The sequence below is a fragment of the Phyllobates terribilis genome, unplaced genomic scaffold (genome assembly GCF_046119375.1).
Source record: "Phyllobates terribilis strain yellow unplaced genomic scaffold, ASM4611937v1 Scaffold_10__3_contigs__length_209671492, whole genome shotgun sequence".
In the NCBI taxonomy this organism is placed as follows: Eukaryota; Metazoa; Chordata; class Amphibia; order Anura; family Dendrobatidae; genus Phyllobates; species Phyllobates terribilis.
Window position 1 is genome coordinate 94,403,901 of NW_027362770.1, and position 19,984 is coordinate 94,423,884.

At 44.3% G+C, this 19,984-nt stretch overlaps 1 protein-coding gene across 1 annotated transcript; it reads right to left on the reverse strand.

Annotated features, from left to right (window-relative positions):
- Positions 1–6,758: 6,758 nt before the first annotated feature.
- Positions 6,759–19,910, reverse strand: LOC141164040 (securin-like). The gene is made up of 5 exons (XM_073649205.1): positions 19,886–19,910; positions 10,808–10,977; positions 10,246–10,321; positions 8,089–8,247; positions 6,759–6,832 (listed from the first exon to the last, which is right to left on the reverse strand). Exons 1-5 carry the CDS (start codon positions 19,908–19,910, stop codon positions 6,759–6,761), a joined length of 504 nt encoding a protein of 167 aa, XP_073505306.1.
- Positions 19,911–19,984: the final 74 nt, after the last annotated feature.

The window sequence follows — 19,984 nt, forward strand, 5'->3', positions numbered from 1 at the left end:
ACCTTGTTATATTATTCTCCAGGTCAGTATGAGTACACAGATACCAAACATGTATAGGGTTTGTTAGTTTTTCCCTCAGATTACTTGTTTTTATATTTAGATAAATAGGACATTTCTGAACGCTGATACCAAATGTGCACTTTTTCAAATGGTTTTTAATGGAGCAAAAGGAAGAGGGTTTAAACGTAGGTTTTAAAAGTATGAAAAATAGAACACATCGACTTAATAGTCCCCTTAGGGGACTTGAAGCTGGGATCGTCTGATCGCCTGTGCCATGTATAGCAGAAGTCACGATCTGCTATATACTGTACGCCGGCTACGGGCTGGTGTTCACAGGAGGATTGTAATGACTGGCATGGAGGGGGGGGGGGTTTGCAGACCCTCAGTTGTCATAACAAACCATCAGCACCCCATAATCACGTGACAGGGAGACCAATGATGCAATTTCTGCCAGCACATGTTAAATCCTGCCATCAGTGATTGACAGACATTTAACCAGTTAATAGCTGCAAGTGGATAAACTGCTCCACTCATGGCTGTTAAGGCACATGATGACTGATTAGATCAGCCATCATGTGCAAGGAAAGGTGTGGGCTCGGTGTGCAAGTCCACATTAACACCTTTACCCCCAAGGTTGTTTGCACATTAATGACCAGGCCACTTTAAGGTAATACCTCTGGAACGCTTCAACGGATCCCACTGATTGAAATTGTTTTTTCGTGACATCTCGTACTTCATGATACTGGTAAAATTTGATATGACTGGCTTTTTTTGTGAAAAAAAGAGAAAAAAAAATCAGAAATTTGGTGAAAATTTTGCAATTTTCAAACTTTGAATTTTCATGTCCTTAAATCAGAGAGATATGTCACACAAAAGTAGTTAATAAATAACATTTCTCACATGTCTACTTTACATCAAAAATATTTTGGTTCCGAAATTGTGCTGGTTAGGAAGTTATAAGGGTTAAAAGGTGACCAGCGATTTCTCATTTTTCCAACAAAATTTACAAAACCATTTTTTTTTTTTCGAGACCACATCACATTTGAAGTGACTTTAAGAGGCCTTTATGACAGAAAATGCCCAAAAGTGACACCATTCTAAAAAATGCACCCCTCAAGGTGCTTAACACCACATTCAAGAAGTTTATTAACCCTTCAGGTGCTTCATAGGAATTTTTGGAATATGGAACAATTAACATTTAACTTTTTTTCACAAAAATTGTACACATTTTTAATTTTTTTTTTTTTTCGCAAGGATAACAGGAAAAAAAATAGACCCCAAAATTTGTTGTGCAATTCCTCCTGAGCACTCCGATACCCCATATGTGGGGGAAAACCACTGCTTGGGCACAGAAGGGAAGGAGCGCTATTTGACTTTTTGAATGTAAAATTTGGTTGAATAATTAGTGGACGCTTTGTCGCATTTAGGTGCATCAGAGGCTTCCCAAACAGTGGAAACCGCCCACCAGTGACACCATTTTGGAAACTACACCCCTCAAGGATTTTATCAAGGGGTACAGTGAACATTTTGAACCCAGAGGTACGACACAGAATTTGATAACTGTCAGGAATTCCAACACACACAGAGGGACGACACCGGGGAGATCACGCAATATCTCACCGTGCCGTCATGCTGTGTGTATTTTGTTCGGAGTCGTGAGCACGCGATCCAGACTACTCTTTACGTTGGTATCGGTAAGCAACCAGTGAGTGTATGACGCAACACCCTGGGTTCCACAGCCTTGAATTCGTGTTTAACGCCCTCCGTACGGTCATTGTCAGCTTCAAGATAGCCCAATTATTAATTCTCTCTGCCACCACCGGCCGAGTTTGAAATATCATACAGTCCGGACGCCTACATTTTGGTAGCGTATATGGCTTCGGGGAAGGGAACTATTACAGAACAAAAGGAACAGGACTATTAAATTTTATATTTAATCCAAAAGGGAGGCAGTGTTTAGGAAAAATATATACAAGGATGTTACAAAGGGGACATTAAAATACATATGCAGTTACATAAAATAAACAGGAGGAAAGAAGAAAACTTACACTATACGATCGCTGAGACGATTCAATAAAGGTGGAGGAGGGGCTCTCCAGTTAGATTATGCTGTTATTGAAAATAATTCTTATTCCGCCCCTGGCAATGAGTGCTACTGTCTTCTCCATGGATTGTCTTATACCTAAGGGGAGATCTGCCCACACGCTCCTTGTGGTGACCTCATGTGGGCCGGTCTCCAGCCTGTACATTTTTATTAAAAACGCTAACTTCTGTGATAACTCATCGCTCGTTGATCGCAGAAGCTTGCAAACTACGCCATTTTTTCCCTTATGATTTTATCTTTATTTAGATATCACACATCACATAGCTGCAGTCTGCTATTCTGGTGTTTTTGCGCTACAGCTCCCTGATTTTGGTTACAGCCCTGGAAAACTACCTATACATTCCTGGGCTGATTTGGTCACTACACATATGGGTCTCATTACTGTCGGACGTATGGAACTCATAATATTTCATATCGGAGTCGATCTGGCTATGGCTGGTGGCCGGGAATTGTTTGTGAGTGCCTTTGAACTTAACGAACCATTTCCTCTTTCCTCCAAACTCTGGCCTGGGAGAAGGTGTCAATCTATCTCAGGTCTGTGTTTTAATTACCTCCTGCGTCTTTCAGAGACAAGATGCTTGCTTCCTAACAAAGTTATAACACTCCTTGCCTGGCATCGTTTGCATTAGCTATTTCTCAGGCGTGTGCTAATTGGGGCTTTTGTGCTGAGCACAAGGGGAATAAGGGAGGGGGGTGAACATCTATGTCAGGCAGATATGGAAGAACATTTTCCTGATACTAATATTTTCCTGACAATAACATTAGGTCATCATGTTGAATAAGTTGTCATTAGTTTTGCGCGCAAGTGCTCGTTACTTGAGTTTGCATCGGGTACTCGGATATGCACCAAGTATAGCGGGTGCTCGAGTGAGATGCTCGAATCCAAGCATTTTCACTGTTAGACACCCCCCAAAAAGAAAAGTGTGGGGGATTGCTCGTGTATGGCAGGCAATCTCCCGTGTTTTTTTTTTTTTTTGGCTGTATAACAGACGCAAAACATGTGGGGCGGAGACTTTTTTTTTTAAAGTCCTAATACAACCCTAACTCCAGGGATCCATTCACTCTAATGAGGCAGCAGGGTTAGTCTGGACTCCGTCTGGCCTCTGTTTAGTGGTGTCCTTTTTTCTTTTTTTTAAATAAAGGAGGTTCACAAAACTGTGGCCGAAGGCACTTTTATGCATGCCTAATGAAAAGACGGACACCGTGGGATCACAGGCCAGAGGGCGTCTCCATTTGCCTCCTTACAGGGAATCTTCCGCCGAGGGTTCCATCTGAAGCACGTATTTCAGAGATTTACACGGATACCCCGGCATAAGCGTTCAGAGCAGGATAAATGTGAGCCCAGCTATACTGCGATCTTTGGGAGGCTTTTTTTTTCCGCAGAGACTAGTTTTTGCATCGCCATATTTTGAGAGCTATAACTTTTTTCCATATTTTGGCTGACAGTCATGTAAGGACTTGTTTTTTTGCTGGACAAGTTGACATTTTTATTGGTACCATTATTGGGCACATGACTTTTTATCGCTTTTGTGACCACACAGCTTCTAATCTTAATTAGCCAGACTTCTAAATTTGTTAAGCCAAGAGAAATACACTATTATCTTTGTGTTGACAATATTGACTACTCTTGGTTTGGAAACAATGTTTGTTAATATGCTGATTATCAATTGTACTAAAGTCAGCTAGTTTATTTACAAGAGCAGGGGATTTAGCTCAACCAATGAGACCTGAGCACTGTACCCCCCCTCCCCACGTGACTGATGACCTTAGCCACATATATAAATATAAAAAGGGGTTTTCTATCCTGCTGAAAAGGGAATCATGGAGAATCAGATAGACATTCTTCAGGACAGCAGATGGATAGCATGGCTCAATCCAGATTTGCATTCTACATGATTCCGGCCTAAGGGTATACGACCATGACTGGAAGGATATAGATCTGCTCCATTGACCATCAGAGAACCCATGGATACATTTGGGGGAACCAGGTTGGGACGATGAAGTCATCTAGCCCCATGGATATGTTGTTTGGAGTTGCCAGGTGGGACCCTCTGGTCACCTGGAACCCATGGAGACGTTCGGAGAAGCCAGATTGGGACCAGCCGGTCATCTGACCCCATTGAAGCTCTTGGAGAAGCCCAGGTGGGACCATCGGGTCTCCTGCCCTGTACCTCGGTGGACTGTCAGCTTCCTAAGCTTGCTGCTACCTCCTCTCTGTGGCAGCCCGCCAAAAGTGGGGAGCCACTAGTGAGGTAGCTGGCCCTGGAAGTCCCGAAGTTGCAGCTGATCTATTCTAGGCGGGCCAGCGGCCGGGTGAGACTGTGCAATGTTGTGGCATCTTGGGTGTTTGCTGGGACTGTTCTATATGTTTGGTGGTTCAATAAAGTATTGCCACACTGTTTTACCCTCACCCTGCGTTGTCTGAATAGTGTTATGCCCATGGAAGACTCAAGATCTTCACAGCATTTAGGGGGTTAAAGTGCGGAGAGCGGTGCAGGCACTGCTCCTGGCACAGAGTGCCAGCTGTCAGAATCAGCTGACACCTGGCGGCTATCACATCCGCACAACCTGTGTGCGATCGCCATGTCGTAATACCTCCCTGGTCAATAAAGCCAAGGGCACAGGAATGTATTACCATGTCAGAAAGGGGTTAAAGGCAGGGAACTTTACCTGTGATTAAAATATACTGCAAGAGAGGAAGGTGTTAAATGTGTATTCATCTACATTTCTCAGAGATCACCTTTAACAATGCTCAAGCACAATTAGCTTGTAGTGAAGTGCAGTCATCGTTCTAAATTAGAGATATACAGTGCTGGCCAAAAGTATTGGCACCCCTGCAATTCTCTCAGATAATACTCAGTTTCTTCCTGAAAATGATTGCAATCACAAATTCTTTGGTCTTATTATCTTCATTTAATTTGCTTGCAAGGAAAAAACGCAAAAGAGAATGAAGCAAAAATCAAATCATTGATCATTTCACACAAAACTCCAACAATGGGCCCGACAAAAGTATTGGCACCCTCAGCCTAATACTTGGTTGCACAACCTTTAGCCAAAATAACTGTGAACAACCGCTTCTGGTAACCATCAATGAGTTTCTTACAATGCTCTGCTGGAATTGTAGACCATTCTTCTTTGGCAAACTGCTCCAGGTCCCTGATATTTGAAGGGTGCCTTCTCCAAACTGCCATTTTGAGATCTCTCCACAGGTGTTCTATGGGATTTAGGTCTGGACTCATTGCTGGCCACCTTAGAAGTCTCCAGTGCTTTCTCTCAAACCATTTTATAGTGCTTTTGGAAGTGTGTTTTGGGTCATTGTCCTGCTGGAAGACCCATGACCTCTGAGGGAGACCCAGCTTTCTCACACTGGGCCCTACATTATGCTGCAAAATTTGTTGGTAGTCTTCAGACTTCATAATGCCATGCACACGGTCAAGCAGTCCAGTGCCAGAGGCAGCAAAGCAACCCCAAAACATCAGGGAACCTCCGCCATGTTTGACTGCAGGGACCGTTTTCTTTTCTTTGAATGCCTCTTTTTTTCCTGTACACTCTATGTTGATGCTTTTTACCAAAAGCTCTACTTTTGTCTCATCTGACCAGAGAACATTCTTCCAAAACGTTTTAGGCTTTCTCAGGTAAGTTTTGGCAAACTCCAGCCTGGCTTTTTTATGTCTCAAGGTAAGAAGTGGGGTCTTCCTGGGTATCCTACCATACAGTTCCTTTTCATTCAGACGTCGATGGATAGTACGGGTTGACACTGTTGTATCCTTGGACTGCAGGGCAGCTTGAACTTGTTTGGATGTTAGTCAAGGTTCTTTATCCACCATCCGCATAATCTTGCGTTGAAATCTCTCGTCAATTTTTCTTTTCCGTCCACATCTAGGGAGGTTAGCCACAGTGCCATGGGCTTTAAACTTCTTGATGACACTGCGCACGGAAGACACAGGGACATTCAGGTCTTTGGAGATGGACTTGTAGCCTTGAGATTGCTCATGCTTCCTCACAATTTGGTTTCTCAAGTCCTCAGACAGTTCTTTGGTCTTCTTTCTTTTCTCCATGCTCAATGTGGTACACACAAGGACACAGGACAGAGGTTGAGTCAACTTTAATCCATGTTAACTGGCTGCAAGTGTGATTTAGTTATTGCCAACACCTGTTAGGTGCCACAGGTAAGTTACAGGTGCTGTTAATTACACGAATTAGAGAAGAATCACATGATTTTTTCAAAGGGTGCCAATACTTTTGTCCACCCCCTTTTTTAGGTTTGGTGTGGAATTATATCCAATTTGGCTTTAGGACAATTCTTTTTGTGTTTTTTTCATTGAAGACAAATTAAATGAAGAGAATAATACCAAAGAATTTGTGATTGCAATCATTTTCAGGAAGAAACTGAGTATTATCTGACAGAATTGCAGGGGTGCCAATACTTTTGGCCAGCACTGTATACACGGCTCCGGAAAAGCTACATTCCTCCAACACATGGTGAATTTACACTTTAGCAGAAGTAGAGTAGAAATTCCCAACTGTAATGCCATCCTTCAATATATGTAACAAGCAATACATTCATTAAAACATTTTTTTTTATTATTTAAGAACAAGCGCACTAACAAAATGGAGGACAAATAAATAAGTGACGTTTCACTGTTTAATCTGTTCAGTCAGTCAGGGGCATCTCCACAGCGATCTCTTCCAGCATGGCAAGGAAAGATGGAAGACTGTCAGCAGCATCTGGAATACAAAGTTATTTTGACTAGTGTAGAAAACCTATTTGACCTGCTATATAGCAATTCAGTGGTGTCCAATGACCCACATTAAGCATATAACGGCAGTTAAAGATCCGGTGCCCCCACCGTTATAGGAGGTATACTTAATGAGTACCCCTGGATGTGACCCCATCAGGTATTCTCCCATCACCTCTAGCTTCAAGCGCCCTCTAACCGGCAGTATCATTTTCTCTCAAGCTTCCCACCCATCTACACATCCAGATCTGCTGTTCTTTGCAGGGTTCTTCACAAGTCACCATCTGGAGACCTGCTCTTTATGGCTGTTCGCTAGACCTGATGTAAATGCACCCAGCTGTAAGGCACACGGGGGGTCTGAGCCCCAGAATGCGGACCCCTGCTGTAGGGAATGAGGCTAGTGACACTGGATAACAGTTATATGGGGAGAGTGAGGAGAACAAGGAAGCTAATGGTCAAGTCACTCAAAACCCAGCCCACCAGTCTAGACATGGATGAGGATTGTAGCCTGTTACCAACATGGCCGAGATTACTACTTAAATGGAATCTGCCATCAGGATTTTGGGACCTAATCTGAGCGACCGATTCCAGCGATGTGACACTTATCGGACTGCTTAGTGTAGTGCTGATAAATATCAATAATTATCAGTAGGAGACCACCACTAGAGGACTAGTAAACCTGCTGCCATGTAGTCCTACAGAGCTCATCCTCATCACTGATTAGCAGCTTTGACCATGGGTACAATTAATGGTGGGGTTACACAGAGCTCAGCATTCAGAGAACTGCTAGACAGAGAAAAGTGATGTCGCTTACTGTCATTTTTATGACCACAGGAATCAGGGTCTCTGCTACCCCATCTGAGTGCAGCATAATGTAGGGGCAATCACCTGGTGACAATTTTAACCCCATCAGCTGTACTCCTTCCCCTGCTGCTAGTTATAGGCTGCAGCAGTGACAGTGCAGGGGAAAGGGAGCGAGCTGTAAACCCTGCATGGCAAGACAGCGGGGCTCTGATTCATCCAGACTGGTGTTATTAAAGTATTTGCACCATAATTCTGGCGTCATATCTAACTGCTGGCAGTCACTGTTTTCACCAAATGGTTTTAGGCTTTTACAGTGCTTGGTATGAAGGTGTCAGAACTGCAGTCACCCGTATTGATGACAGTACCATGATGTGTAGTGATCTCTGCAGAGTAAGGCTGGCTTTCACCATCTTATCTGCCATTTCAATTATAATCACCTACCTGACACCCAACTAAGTGCAGGGATGTCCATGAGGGCCGGCTCTAGGCTTAGTAGAGACGCAAACCTTTTAGCATCATTCACATTAGCTATAAGACCGACACCAGCCAGGGAGAGGTGACTCAGTTTATGTTCTTCTGGGACATCAAAGGTCTCAAAATCTACAAGGCAAAAAAATATATAATATAGTTTTAGCATAGGTTGATCTTTGGTAAAGGAATAAGCAACTGGCTGCTCAAAGATACCCAGCAATCTTGCTGCAAGTCCACTCATATCTTATGGTTTAAAAGGGCTTTAATGTGGTGCTTAAGATTAGGAGGCATTCCTAGATTGTAGTAAGATACGGCACTAAAATCTCTGTAAATACTACACCAACATGTGTGCTAGTTAGAAATTCACACATTCACCAGACATGTGGACAGGACAGTTTGGAAGAAATTACAAAGAACCAATCAAGAACCGAATATAGAAAATGTATGCATAAATAGGAAAAAACCTTTAATGAATACACGGTTAGGTAAGAGAGTGACACTAGAGACCGGCGCTCACACCAATGTACATACAATAGTTAAAATACAAAAATATAGAATAGATCTCACAGACACAGGGCAAAGTGTGTGGTATGGAATCCAATATATAATGTATCTGAGCAAAGATTATAGATCTAACCATGCAATAGCTCTGTCCAAGAGTAATTGAATAAATCTACTATATGACGAGATAAGAGTGCTTGTGCATAATCTAAATAGGGATTCCCAACACTTGGGTGGGCTCCACACAAGTCTCTGGACCACACAGGTATTAATGCTTTATTCACTACCGACCTTGAGATGCACTAAGCACCTTTACATACTTCCTGTGTTGGGAATCCCTATTTGGATTATGCACAAGCACTCTTATCTTGTCATATAGTAGATTTATTCAATTACTCTTGGACAGAGCTATTGCATGGTTAGATCTATAATCTTTGCTCTGATACATTATATATTGGATTCCATACCACACACTTTGCCCTGTGTCTGTGAGATCTAGTCTATATTTTTGTATTTTAACTATTGTATGTACACTGGTGTGAGCGCCTGTCTCTATGGTGTCACTCTAAAAAACCTTTAATGAATACACGGTTAAGTAGATTTCCTATTTATGCAGAATTTGACTATTTTGTTCAGTTGTTTTTGATTGGTTCTTTGGCATTCCTAGTTTACCTTTGGGCTCAATGCACCAAAATGGGTCATCTAGCATCAATGAGCTTGAACCACCTTCACTGCACACGTCAGTGTTGTGCCCTCCTCTCCCCACCCCCAAATAGCTGCAGAGTCCCACCTGTATAGTGGAGCCCAAGACCACACTCTGGATCTCTGGCACTCCTGATGTCACGTGCAGGGGCCCCAGGAGCCTCCGAACACCACACTGACATCTGTCTGCTCTCCTCCACAACTGAGCAGCAGCAGAAGCCCAGCTAACAGACATTGCTGTCACTGCAAACACTCATTGGATTAACTGACACGATGTCAGCGAGTTTCTGAAGATCCGGATACTGCAGCCATGAGATCTGTGGCTGCATTAGACAGATGGGACATTGCAGCTAATAGAGAGTAAGAGTGTAACAGAGATGGCCCTAAACTGCATTTAAAGGGAATCTGTCACCAGGTTTATTGCCACCTGATCTGAGAGCAGCACAACGTGGGGACAAAGATCCCCAATTCCAGAGACGTGTTGCTTTCTGGGCTGACTGCTGTAGTTTTGATAAGTGATCCTCCACCAGCAGGAGACTGCCACCACAGGACTAGTAAAGCTGCTGCCATGTAGTCCAACCCTGTCCCCACAACTGATGGATAGCTCTATACACCGTGCATAGGCAGAAAGCTACCAATCAGTGGTGTGGGTGGGGTTATACAGAGCCCAGCATTCAGAGCATTTGTAGATCTGCAGCAGACACAGTTACTCTGAACTGCACCAAGCGATCCATCACTGTAATCAGGGTCTCTGCCCCTAAATCATGCTGCTCTCAGATGGGGCAGCAAAATCCTGGTGACAAATTCACTAACCCCATCCAGCTTCAGGTGCAAATATTAGAATTGATTCTGATGCTCAAAATTAAATGTAAAGGCAAGTGGCTAATGGCAGGCAATAGGTACAGCAAGGTGTGGAAGAGTTACCTGCAGGATTGTAGGGAACAAACTTCTCAATGTCGGGGTACTGCTGCTCATCTGTCTTATCAGAAGTGTCAGAAACCTAGTGGGGAACGGGAACCAGGTCACAAGCTTCATTTATCCAGTATTTACCATTAGGTTCTCCATATATGATCTGAAAAGGAGTCAGCCAAGCCCTTGTGGCCTAGCTGTGGTCTGGCCATACACTGTTTGGCTAGCAGCCATCTCTCCCAACATACAGATGAGCTCTCATGTGTTCTGTGGGGAGGAGGGTAATCTGCTGCCTCTAAGCAATGTGTGCCTAGAGAACAAGGAGCGGGTATTTGAACTGAACATTTGTTAGGGCAGCCAGGAGACCCCCATACACATTACACAACTAGATTAGCCAGATATTAGCCCACTTTAATCCAACAGATAATAATGGGACTTGTAATAGTAGAAAATGCCATGTGATCTTCTTGCAGATGTTCCTGTGGCATTTTAGGATTATGTAGATACAAGTTTGTACACCAGTACAGGGCAGAACACAAGAGCGGTGTATGATCAGAGCTGCGGTAATACATTATACCTGTATAACAGCTGGCGCAGGCTTTGGCACTTTCCGGTCTCCTTTCAGAGGCTGCCCGTTCTTCTGGGTCATTACTTGCTTGTTGATATTTCCTAGAGCTTTTCTTGATGTTTTCCCACATGATACAGAACCGTGCACTTTGTCCTGGAGGCTTTTGACAAGCGACTTTCCTTTTTTTTAAAAAAAAATCAGATACCTTTTATTAAAAGGACTTTTTTAACATTGCACATAAACATTGAGGCATCACCCAACTGGCAATGCCCTTCAAAACCCACCCGTTCCCCCTCCCCCCGCCCATTACACCCCCAAAAACCATATGGCAAAGACAAATTTAATTACAGACGGCATATTATCATATAGCTTATCTAACTGTTAAAGCATTGATAATTTGATCCATGGATACAGAGCATAATATCTAATAGTCAGTGATTAGTTAAGTAGAACCTGAGAGACCACAACATTTCAGACTCAATTGATATTTAAAATGGACATAATATGATAACCATGAAACGTGCTCCATCTACCCCAGATTTGATCAAATTTCCGTATAGCCTTCCGCTTTTTGTACACTCCCTCTTCTAATCTTAATAAAAGACGCAATCTATCCAAGAATTCCTGGAACCTGAGAGGGATCCAACCAATGTGCAGCTATAAGCTTTCTGATCTGATATAGAGTCCTCTTAACGGCTATTATTTCATCCTCGTCACATCCTATTATTTCTACATGGCCCAACACACACTTTAGGATATAAGGGTAGATTACACTCAAACACATTATTAATGTACTACACACACATTCCAGAATACCGCGACCCTCCTACACGTCCACATCATATGCATAAGATCTGCTCCTTCCTCTCCACATTTTGGACACACACTGTCATTCCTTGCTCCAATGCGCTGTAGAAATTTGGGAGTTCTATATACCCTATGCAATAAGTACAACTGTGAGAGTCTATGTGCCGCACATGTAGATAGTATCGGAACGCTCCCCACCACATCTTCCCATTCTTCCGAGGTTATAGTACCAATGTCATGCTCCCACCTCTCCTTAACATTTAAGGGTCTGTCCCACTGAAATTGCTGCATAAGTATCCCGTAGATTCTGGAAATCAATCCCTTCCCACCTCTATGGCATAATAATGTGTTAAACAGTAGATGATGTTGGATTTTACTCTGCATATGTCGCGGCTGTACAAACCATGCATGCCTTATTTGGAGATAAAAGTAGAAACTAGTTTGTGGAATACAGTATTCTTCTTTCAGCTGATGGAACGATTTAAATATTTCCCCCTCTAATATTTGTGCCACATTAGTTATTCCCAATTTTTCCCATATTCCGAATCCTTTCAATTTATGGATCTCTGGAAGGCCCGCATTATGCCACAATGGGGTAAAACCCTCTATTCCCAACAACAGTTTGATTTTCTGCCACGTTTTCCCCATAAGTGCTAGGGTCGGAAGATGCCGCCTAGCATCCCACCCCGAGATTCCCGTTTCTAGAAAGGAGGTAATTGGCAAATTGTGTTTGAGTAGACGTATCAGTTTATCTAGGTTCCCCTGAATTAACCAGAGTTGTTGAGTCTGAGAGGCTAGAAAATATATCCATGGATTAGGTGCGGCTAGTCCCCCCTGATCTTTGGGCCTTTGAAGTGTATCCAACCCCTTTTTTCCAGATCAATTCCTGAAATAGTGCTTGAAATTTATAAAATTTTCTCATGGGGACCCAGACAGGTGAATTATGAAGGATATATAATAATTGGGGCATTAACACCATTTTAATGAAGTTAGTTCGACCTACTACTGATAGGGGGAGTTTGCTCCAAGTATTGGCCTTTTGTTGAAATCTGGTAAGCAGTTCAAGTAAGTTTAAAGGAATGTAATCTCCGATAGATGTGGTCACTCTAACTCCGAGATATTTAAATTCTCGCACAATCTTCAATCAAGTATTCCCTGCCCTAGTATTCAGAGACAAACCATCCACCGGCATAAGAACGGATTTATCCCAATCAATCTGTAGGCCAGAATGATCTCCAAACTCCCTTATTAAATTCATAGCCGTCGTCAGAGATTGCTCCGTGTCGCCCAAAAACAACAGAAGGTCGTCGGCATATAGGGCTACCCGCTCCTCCAGTGTTCTATAGCGGAACCCCTGTATTTCGCTGCTGGAGCGAAGCTTAACAGCCAACGGCTCCATAGCCAGGGCGAACAGTAAGGGAGACAACGGGCAGCCCTGACGCGTGCCTCTGCCCATTTCAATGCTACCAGAAAGATTGCCATTAATTTGAATCTGAGCTACCGGATTGTTATACAGAAGCCGCGGCCAGGCCCGAAATCCAGTACCAAACCCCATCTTTCTCAAAACAGCCCATAAATACTCCCATTCGACACTATCAAAAGCCTTAGCGGCATCAAGTGATAGCACTGCCCTACCACCCGCATTTTGTGACTGCATTTGCAGATTAAGAATTAATTGCCGTCGACTTGGCCGGTATAAACCCAGTCTGGTCTTCTGCAACCAAATGTGTGATAACCGCCACCAGTCTGGTAGCCAAGACCTTAGCTAAAAATTTTTACATCTACCGAGAGTAAGGATATTGGCCTATATGATTCAGGGTTTAATGCATCCTTTCCAGGTTTTGTCAAAAGAACTATGCTAGCCTCCCTCATTGAAGTCGGCAAAGCCCCCCCCCTCCCTCGCCCCCTTAAGCCCTTCCAGTAACCCGGGAAGCAAAACCCCCCCAGCTTCCTTATAAATTTCCGCGAGGATCCCATCAGTACCAGGGGCCTTGTTATTTTGAAAATCTTTTAAAGCTTCCTGCATCTCCTCCAGTGTAATTAATTGGTGCATCTAGTTGCTCTCTCTGGCCATCTGTCAGACATGGTATTTGCATATCATGAAGATAGAGATCTATGTCCCTTTGCGCCTTAGTCAGTTTGGAGGAGTATAATTGTCTGTAAAACTTCCAATGAATCAGTAACTACCACACCCTTAGTATCCCTGATAGGTGCAATCATAGGAGCCCCAGTCTGGACCTTGGCTATGGTGGCCAGCAAGTGCCCTGTACTCTCTCCCTCCACATAAAATTGCTGTTTAAGAAAGAACCGTTTATGCTCCGCTTGTTTCAATATATGATCATTTAGTGTAGCCTGTGCCCGTGTCCAGTGTTCCCTATTCTCTATGCTTGGGGACCCAACATACCTCTGTTCCAATATGTCTACTTCCCTCCGCAGCTCCTGAAGACGGGCCCTGTTTTTGGATTTGATCATGGAAATTTCCTTAATCAGGATCCCCGGTAAAAATGCCTTCATGGCTTCCCATACCGTATTTAAAGGGGCAGAGCCTATGTTGTCTTTAAAGAAATGATCTAATTTACCTGCTAAGTCCATCTGTTCCCCAAATACATCCAGCCAGTAGGGGTTAAACCCCCACAGTGCCCTTCTGTTTATGGTGCCAGGATCGACCCCCAAAACAACCAATAATGGTGAATGATCAGATAACAATCTCGTGCAGTATTCTACTTTAGTAACTAGAGGGACTAGATGACTATTTCCCAGAGCCAGGTCAATTCTGGACAGAGGAATAGGATGGCGAGTAACACGAATACTGCTTAACATTTGGGAATCGAGCCCGCCACACATCTACCAAGCTAATTTCCTGCAAGACCCTTGCCAACGACGTCTCTTGATGAGCCCATCCCTCCACATTACCCCTATACTTATCAAGCTCAGTGTGTAGGTACATATTAAAATCACCGATGACTAACAGGGGTATGGTAGCAAATTCCGTTATCCACGGGAATAGCTGGCGCACAGTCTGTATAGAGAAAGGTGGAGGAACATACAGAGCAATTAGACAAGTTCTAAGCCCAGCCACTCTGCACACTAGACATACATACCTTCCCTCCCTGTCACAAATACTTCCTTCACATTCAAAGGGTAAATTCGGATGAATCAATATACTAACCCCCCTAGAATAAGTACTATGTGTAGAATGATAGTCCGGCCCCCTCCAAAGCTTGCTCAGTGCCGCAGCGGCCCCCGTATCGCAATCCGTCTCCTGTAAATCTTTAGTTGTGATCTCCCATACCTCTAATATTCCAGGATACTACATTAACCTGCTTAACCATATTTTAACGATTGAAAATGAACTGTCACATGCCCCCCTCTGTACCCACTCCTGCGTCTGACCATCAACATTATAACATTGTACTAATACACAGTCTGTATTAATCAAAGTAGATTTTGTTCTTTTACCGCCATCACTCCCTCATTTAACATCCCCCCCCCTTAATTAAATGAATACCAACAGCCGTAACATGAAGAGCCGGATATTTAGCCTCATGCAACCTAACACGCCTTAGCACACGAGGCGCCGTGGCATAAGGTGCATCACAGACTCCCCCATTTTTCCCCCACACAGTGACTTTCCTTTAGGGAAATCTAGATCATGTGAGGACGGTTCCTGAGCCAACCATGTGGACCATCAATGGGCATGAAAGTGAAAGATTGCCAACACCAAAGCTGCAGAGGCAAAAGTCTTCCAATACACAAGGAACAGAATTATGCCCACCTGGATGTCAGGTGTACTAGTAATCCCAGCACCCAGCCCTCATGCCCAAAAGGACTACGTCATTTCTACACTAAAAGGATTTCACGTGACAAAACCCCACTGGAGTGGCACTTTAACCTCTTACCAACATGATTTGCCGTTACATCATATGCCAGATGTGACTTCACGCCTGGAAGATGATGGCTGTGATATTTAGCCATCATCTGCCTTTAATAGCCACATGTAGGCCAGAGCTCCACCTGTTAGAGATGGACAGCAGCATTACCAGCGAACTGAGAAGGGAGTCATGCCATGTGCCCATCTGTGCCCCTGTAACACGATCATGGGATGCCATCACTGCCAGGAAGGAGTCTGCTGAAAAGACCCATGCCTGTCATGACAGATCTGTGAATGCTGGCTATATACTGCAGTATTGCTGTACATAACACAAGAAATCAGATGATTGCATGTTCAAGTCCCCTAAGGGGACAAAAAGGAAAAAGTAGAATCTGAACATTCAAATCACCCCTACCCCTCTATGACCCATTTTAAAATAAAACATATGGGCGTTACTTCTGTAAAAGTCCAATCAAAATATAAAAATAATTTACCTGATCAGTGAACGGCATAAAAACAAAAACCCTCATATGGCTGTATTGACAGAAAAATAAAGTTACTGCTCTTAGAAGAGTAAGAAAAATGCAGAGACGGGAAATAACATGGTCAGGAAGGGGTTAAATTCTGCCACTTCTATAGAAAACTGAACCCATTTCGCTGACTGCCTTCAATGGCAGCCAAATAAGGCAGGGGGTTAGAGGAACACCGACCTTATATTGTAGAGATCAGGGGTGGTCTTGTAGACTTCTAGGATGCTTAAGAAGTGGACATTCCCTTTAAGCTACATTGTGCAGACAAAGCCATGGCAGTGTAGAAGGCCGACAAGATCTCAGAGGAAAGGCTGCAGGTTTGCGTCTGCATTAGGCAAGTTATAGAGGTAGAAGTGATGGGACCTTGTTGCTGTGCAGGTAGAATCTGGAGCCTCGGCACCGTGCTGCGTAGCCCATACTACAGGGAGGAGGAGCAGCGCCATGTGTAGTAATCTGAGCAGCATAGTCAGTGTTCAGCCAGCACTGATGGAGACTGACACCCCAACTCATTACCCAATACATGACAGGCTTAAAGACCCTCTCCCATCAGAGCTTATCCTCTTAGTATATTGTAATCAGATTATACAGCACTGTACTTACAGCTGCTCATTATACCTTTCTACTGGGCTAATTATTCTCTTTTCTCTGCTCTATGTAGAATTAGGAAGACTCTTCCCTGCAAAAATCATTCCCCTCCTGACCCAGCTGCTCTCATCCCCCTGCCAGGGACTTTTGCAGTGACTTATGACTCATACAAGGAAAACTGACCTCCTGTTTCTACATACAGCTTATAAATATTATCAAAAATGTCCAATCACATTGTAAATATAACGACATCCAAAAATGGGTGTGTCGCAATGGACACATGGACAGTGTAGAGCAGGGGTCCTCAAACTACGGCCCGTGGGGCTTTTATCCGGCCCGCCTGGCTATGGGCGGAGGAGAGGAGAGCGGTGCCATTGCCCGCCTTTCCGCCCGCTTGCTCAGGGCCCCGGCAGGCGGATACTTACCTCTTCCCGTGCCTCCGCAGATCCGCTGTCTTCCTGCTGTGCGCTTCCTGTGACGTCTCAGGTCAGAGGGCGCGGTGACGTCTTTACACCGCACTCTCCCGAGTGCTGTCACAGGGAGAGCAGAGCGGGACGACGCCGCCGCGACGCTGGAGTCCAGACCAGACCAGAGCAGCGGCAGCAGGTGAGGAGGAGTGAGGTGAGTATTGGATTTTTTTTTTTTTAATGTATGGAGGCATAGGTCATTATATGGGGGGTGACATCCTGCATGGGGAATGATATGGGGGGTGACATCCTGCATGGGGCATTATATGGGGGGGTGACATGCTGCATGTGGCATTATATGGGGGGGTGACATGCTGCATGGGGCATTATATGGGGGGGTGACATGCTGCATGGGGCATTATATGGGTGGTGACATGCTGCATAGGGCATTATATGGGGGGGTGACATGCTGCATGTGGCATTATATGGGGGGTGACATGCTGCATGGGGCATTATATGGGGAGTGACATGCTGCATATGGCATTATATGGGGGGTGACATGCTGCATGGGGCATTATATGGGGGGTGACATCCTGCATGGGGCATTATATGGGGGGGGGGGGACATCCTGCATGGGGCATTATATGGGGGGTGACATCCTGCATGGGGCATTATATGGGGAGGGAAGGGACATCCTGCATGGGGCATAATATGGGGGGGTTGACATGCTGCATGGGGCATTATATGGTGGGGGTGACATGCTGCATGGGGCATTATATGGGGGGCGGTGACATGCTGCATGGGGCATTATAAGGGGTGGAACAGCCTGCATATGGCATTATAAGGGGGAAACAGCCTGCCTATTGGGAACATTTACCTGCCCATTGAGGACCTATGCTGCCTATTGGGGATATTTACCTGCCTATTGGGGACATTTGCCTGCCTATTGGGGACATTTACCTGCCTATTGAGGACCTATGCTGCCTATTGGGTACAGTTACCTACCTATTGAAATACCGGTTGATTTAACTTTACTTGTTCTTCATTTTAAATATTGTATTTGTTACTGTATTGTTTTTTTAAACTACAAAATAAGATATGTGCAGTGTGCATAGTAATTTGTTCATAGTTGTTTTTAAAAACTATATTCCGGCCCTCCAATGGTCTGAGGGACCGTGAACTGGCCCCCTATTTAAAAAGTTTGAGGACCCCTGGTGTAGAGGGTTATGTAAAAGAATAGGAAGCCACTAGGCGGCAGCACAACCTCACATAACAGGATTTTTGATCCAGATGGCTGTGAATCTACTAGTCATTAGGTTACCTGACTCAGGGTCCTTCTAAGAATGAAATAATCATTCATAGATCCCAACAGCCAAATGTAGATGTATTGAAGTACAACAGTGAGACATAATACCTGTGTAGGATTGCATTGCCAAACCCAGGAAAAAAAAACCCAACTCAGACGTACATTTCGCCTTCTGCCTTCTAAAATTTTAAGTGCTATACAATATGATGATTGCAATATATTGAGAATAAAAACTTTGATTATTGCTTCTGTAAAGATGGGTGGGCAGTAGAAACCAAATTCATTATGAAGTGGACCCCCAATTAACACTTGTGGGGAGGCGCAATTAATTTGTAAAAAACCAAAACACTGGAGGGGTGCTTTTTTTTACTGCATTGCTGGAGTGGCACATTATATACAATTGCCCGGTCTCATACTCACTTGCTGCCGCCTTTGTTTTCCAGAGTTGCTCCCATCGTTGTCCGGTGAAGAGTGACCTGTTGGCTGCTCCAGTGTTTCATGGAGCTGCGGAGGTCACTTTCCCATACAAGTCTATGAGAGCCTTGTTCTGGCTTCCATAGAGTTGCATTGAGATCTTGTGTCGTAGCTTCTGACTTATGCCCAGTCAGCTGCGCTCACAAGATAGTGCCATAGGAACAGAACAGTGCCGAAAAACAGTGAAGACGCCGGAGGGCGAGTATATGACCAGAGGCCCTACATTTAAAAGAGCCATCCCAGCGCTGAAAACCAAACAAAAAAGCTGGAGTGGTGCTGTAAGTCCCAACTTTCCATGAGTATCAGGCGGCTCCACCATGCCCTGTCCATGCTCCACCTACTTGGCAGAGCTGGCTGACCTGGCATGAAAGTGCTAAAAAGGTCACAATTTTTAATCATTAAGTTGCATAAAAGTTTTGACTTGTCAGAGTTCTGCTAGAAATCTATTAAACCCCTTGATGAATTGGGGCCAGATCGGCCGTTACCTTTAGAAACCACTTACCGGCACCTGATAGTTGTGCACGATCTCTGGACAACAGCGCAGCATTAACATCACCGTTCTCCTGGTCAGTGTAGATCACGGTCGCCATTATAGTCAGATTCTGCAGGCAAAATATAAGAATGAGCCACGTTTCATTGTACAACACACAAACAAGTAGTGTCCTCCTCACCAACCCCTGGACAATCTCCTCACACCACAACTCAGGAATATTAGAGGAGCCCTTCATTATGATGGTCCTTGTCAGGAGGAATATAGCATAAGCTCAGAAGAGGAAGCCATTCCTGGTAAGCAGGTGCCCAGTGTTATAGCGATGATCCTCCTACAGATGCCAGGACCAGAGAATAGAGGCCTGTACCTCCAACCACAGCAACAACCCATTACAGGGACCGGACAGATCCTTAGTGCTATGAGCAGCACTGATCAGCCGCCATGTCTACACTGCAGCAATTACCCATTACAGGGTCCTGACAGATCCATAGTGCTATGAGCAGCACTGATCAGCAGCCATGTCTACACTGCAGCAATTACTCATTACAGGGTCCTGACAGATCCATAGTGCTATGAGCAGCACTGATCAGCCGCCATATCTACACTGCAGCATTTACCAATTACAGGGACCTGAAGATCCATAGTGCTATGAGCAGCACTGATCAGCAGCCATGTCTACACTGCAGCAGCTATCCATTACAGGGTCCTGAAAGATC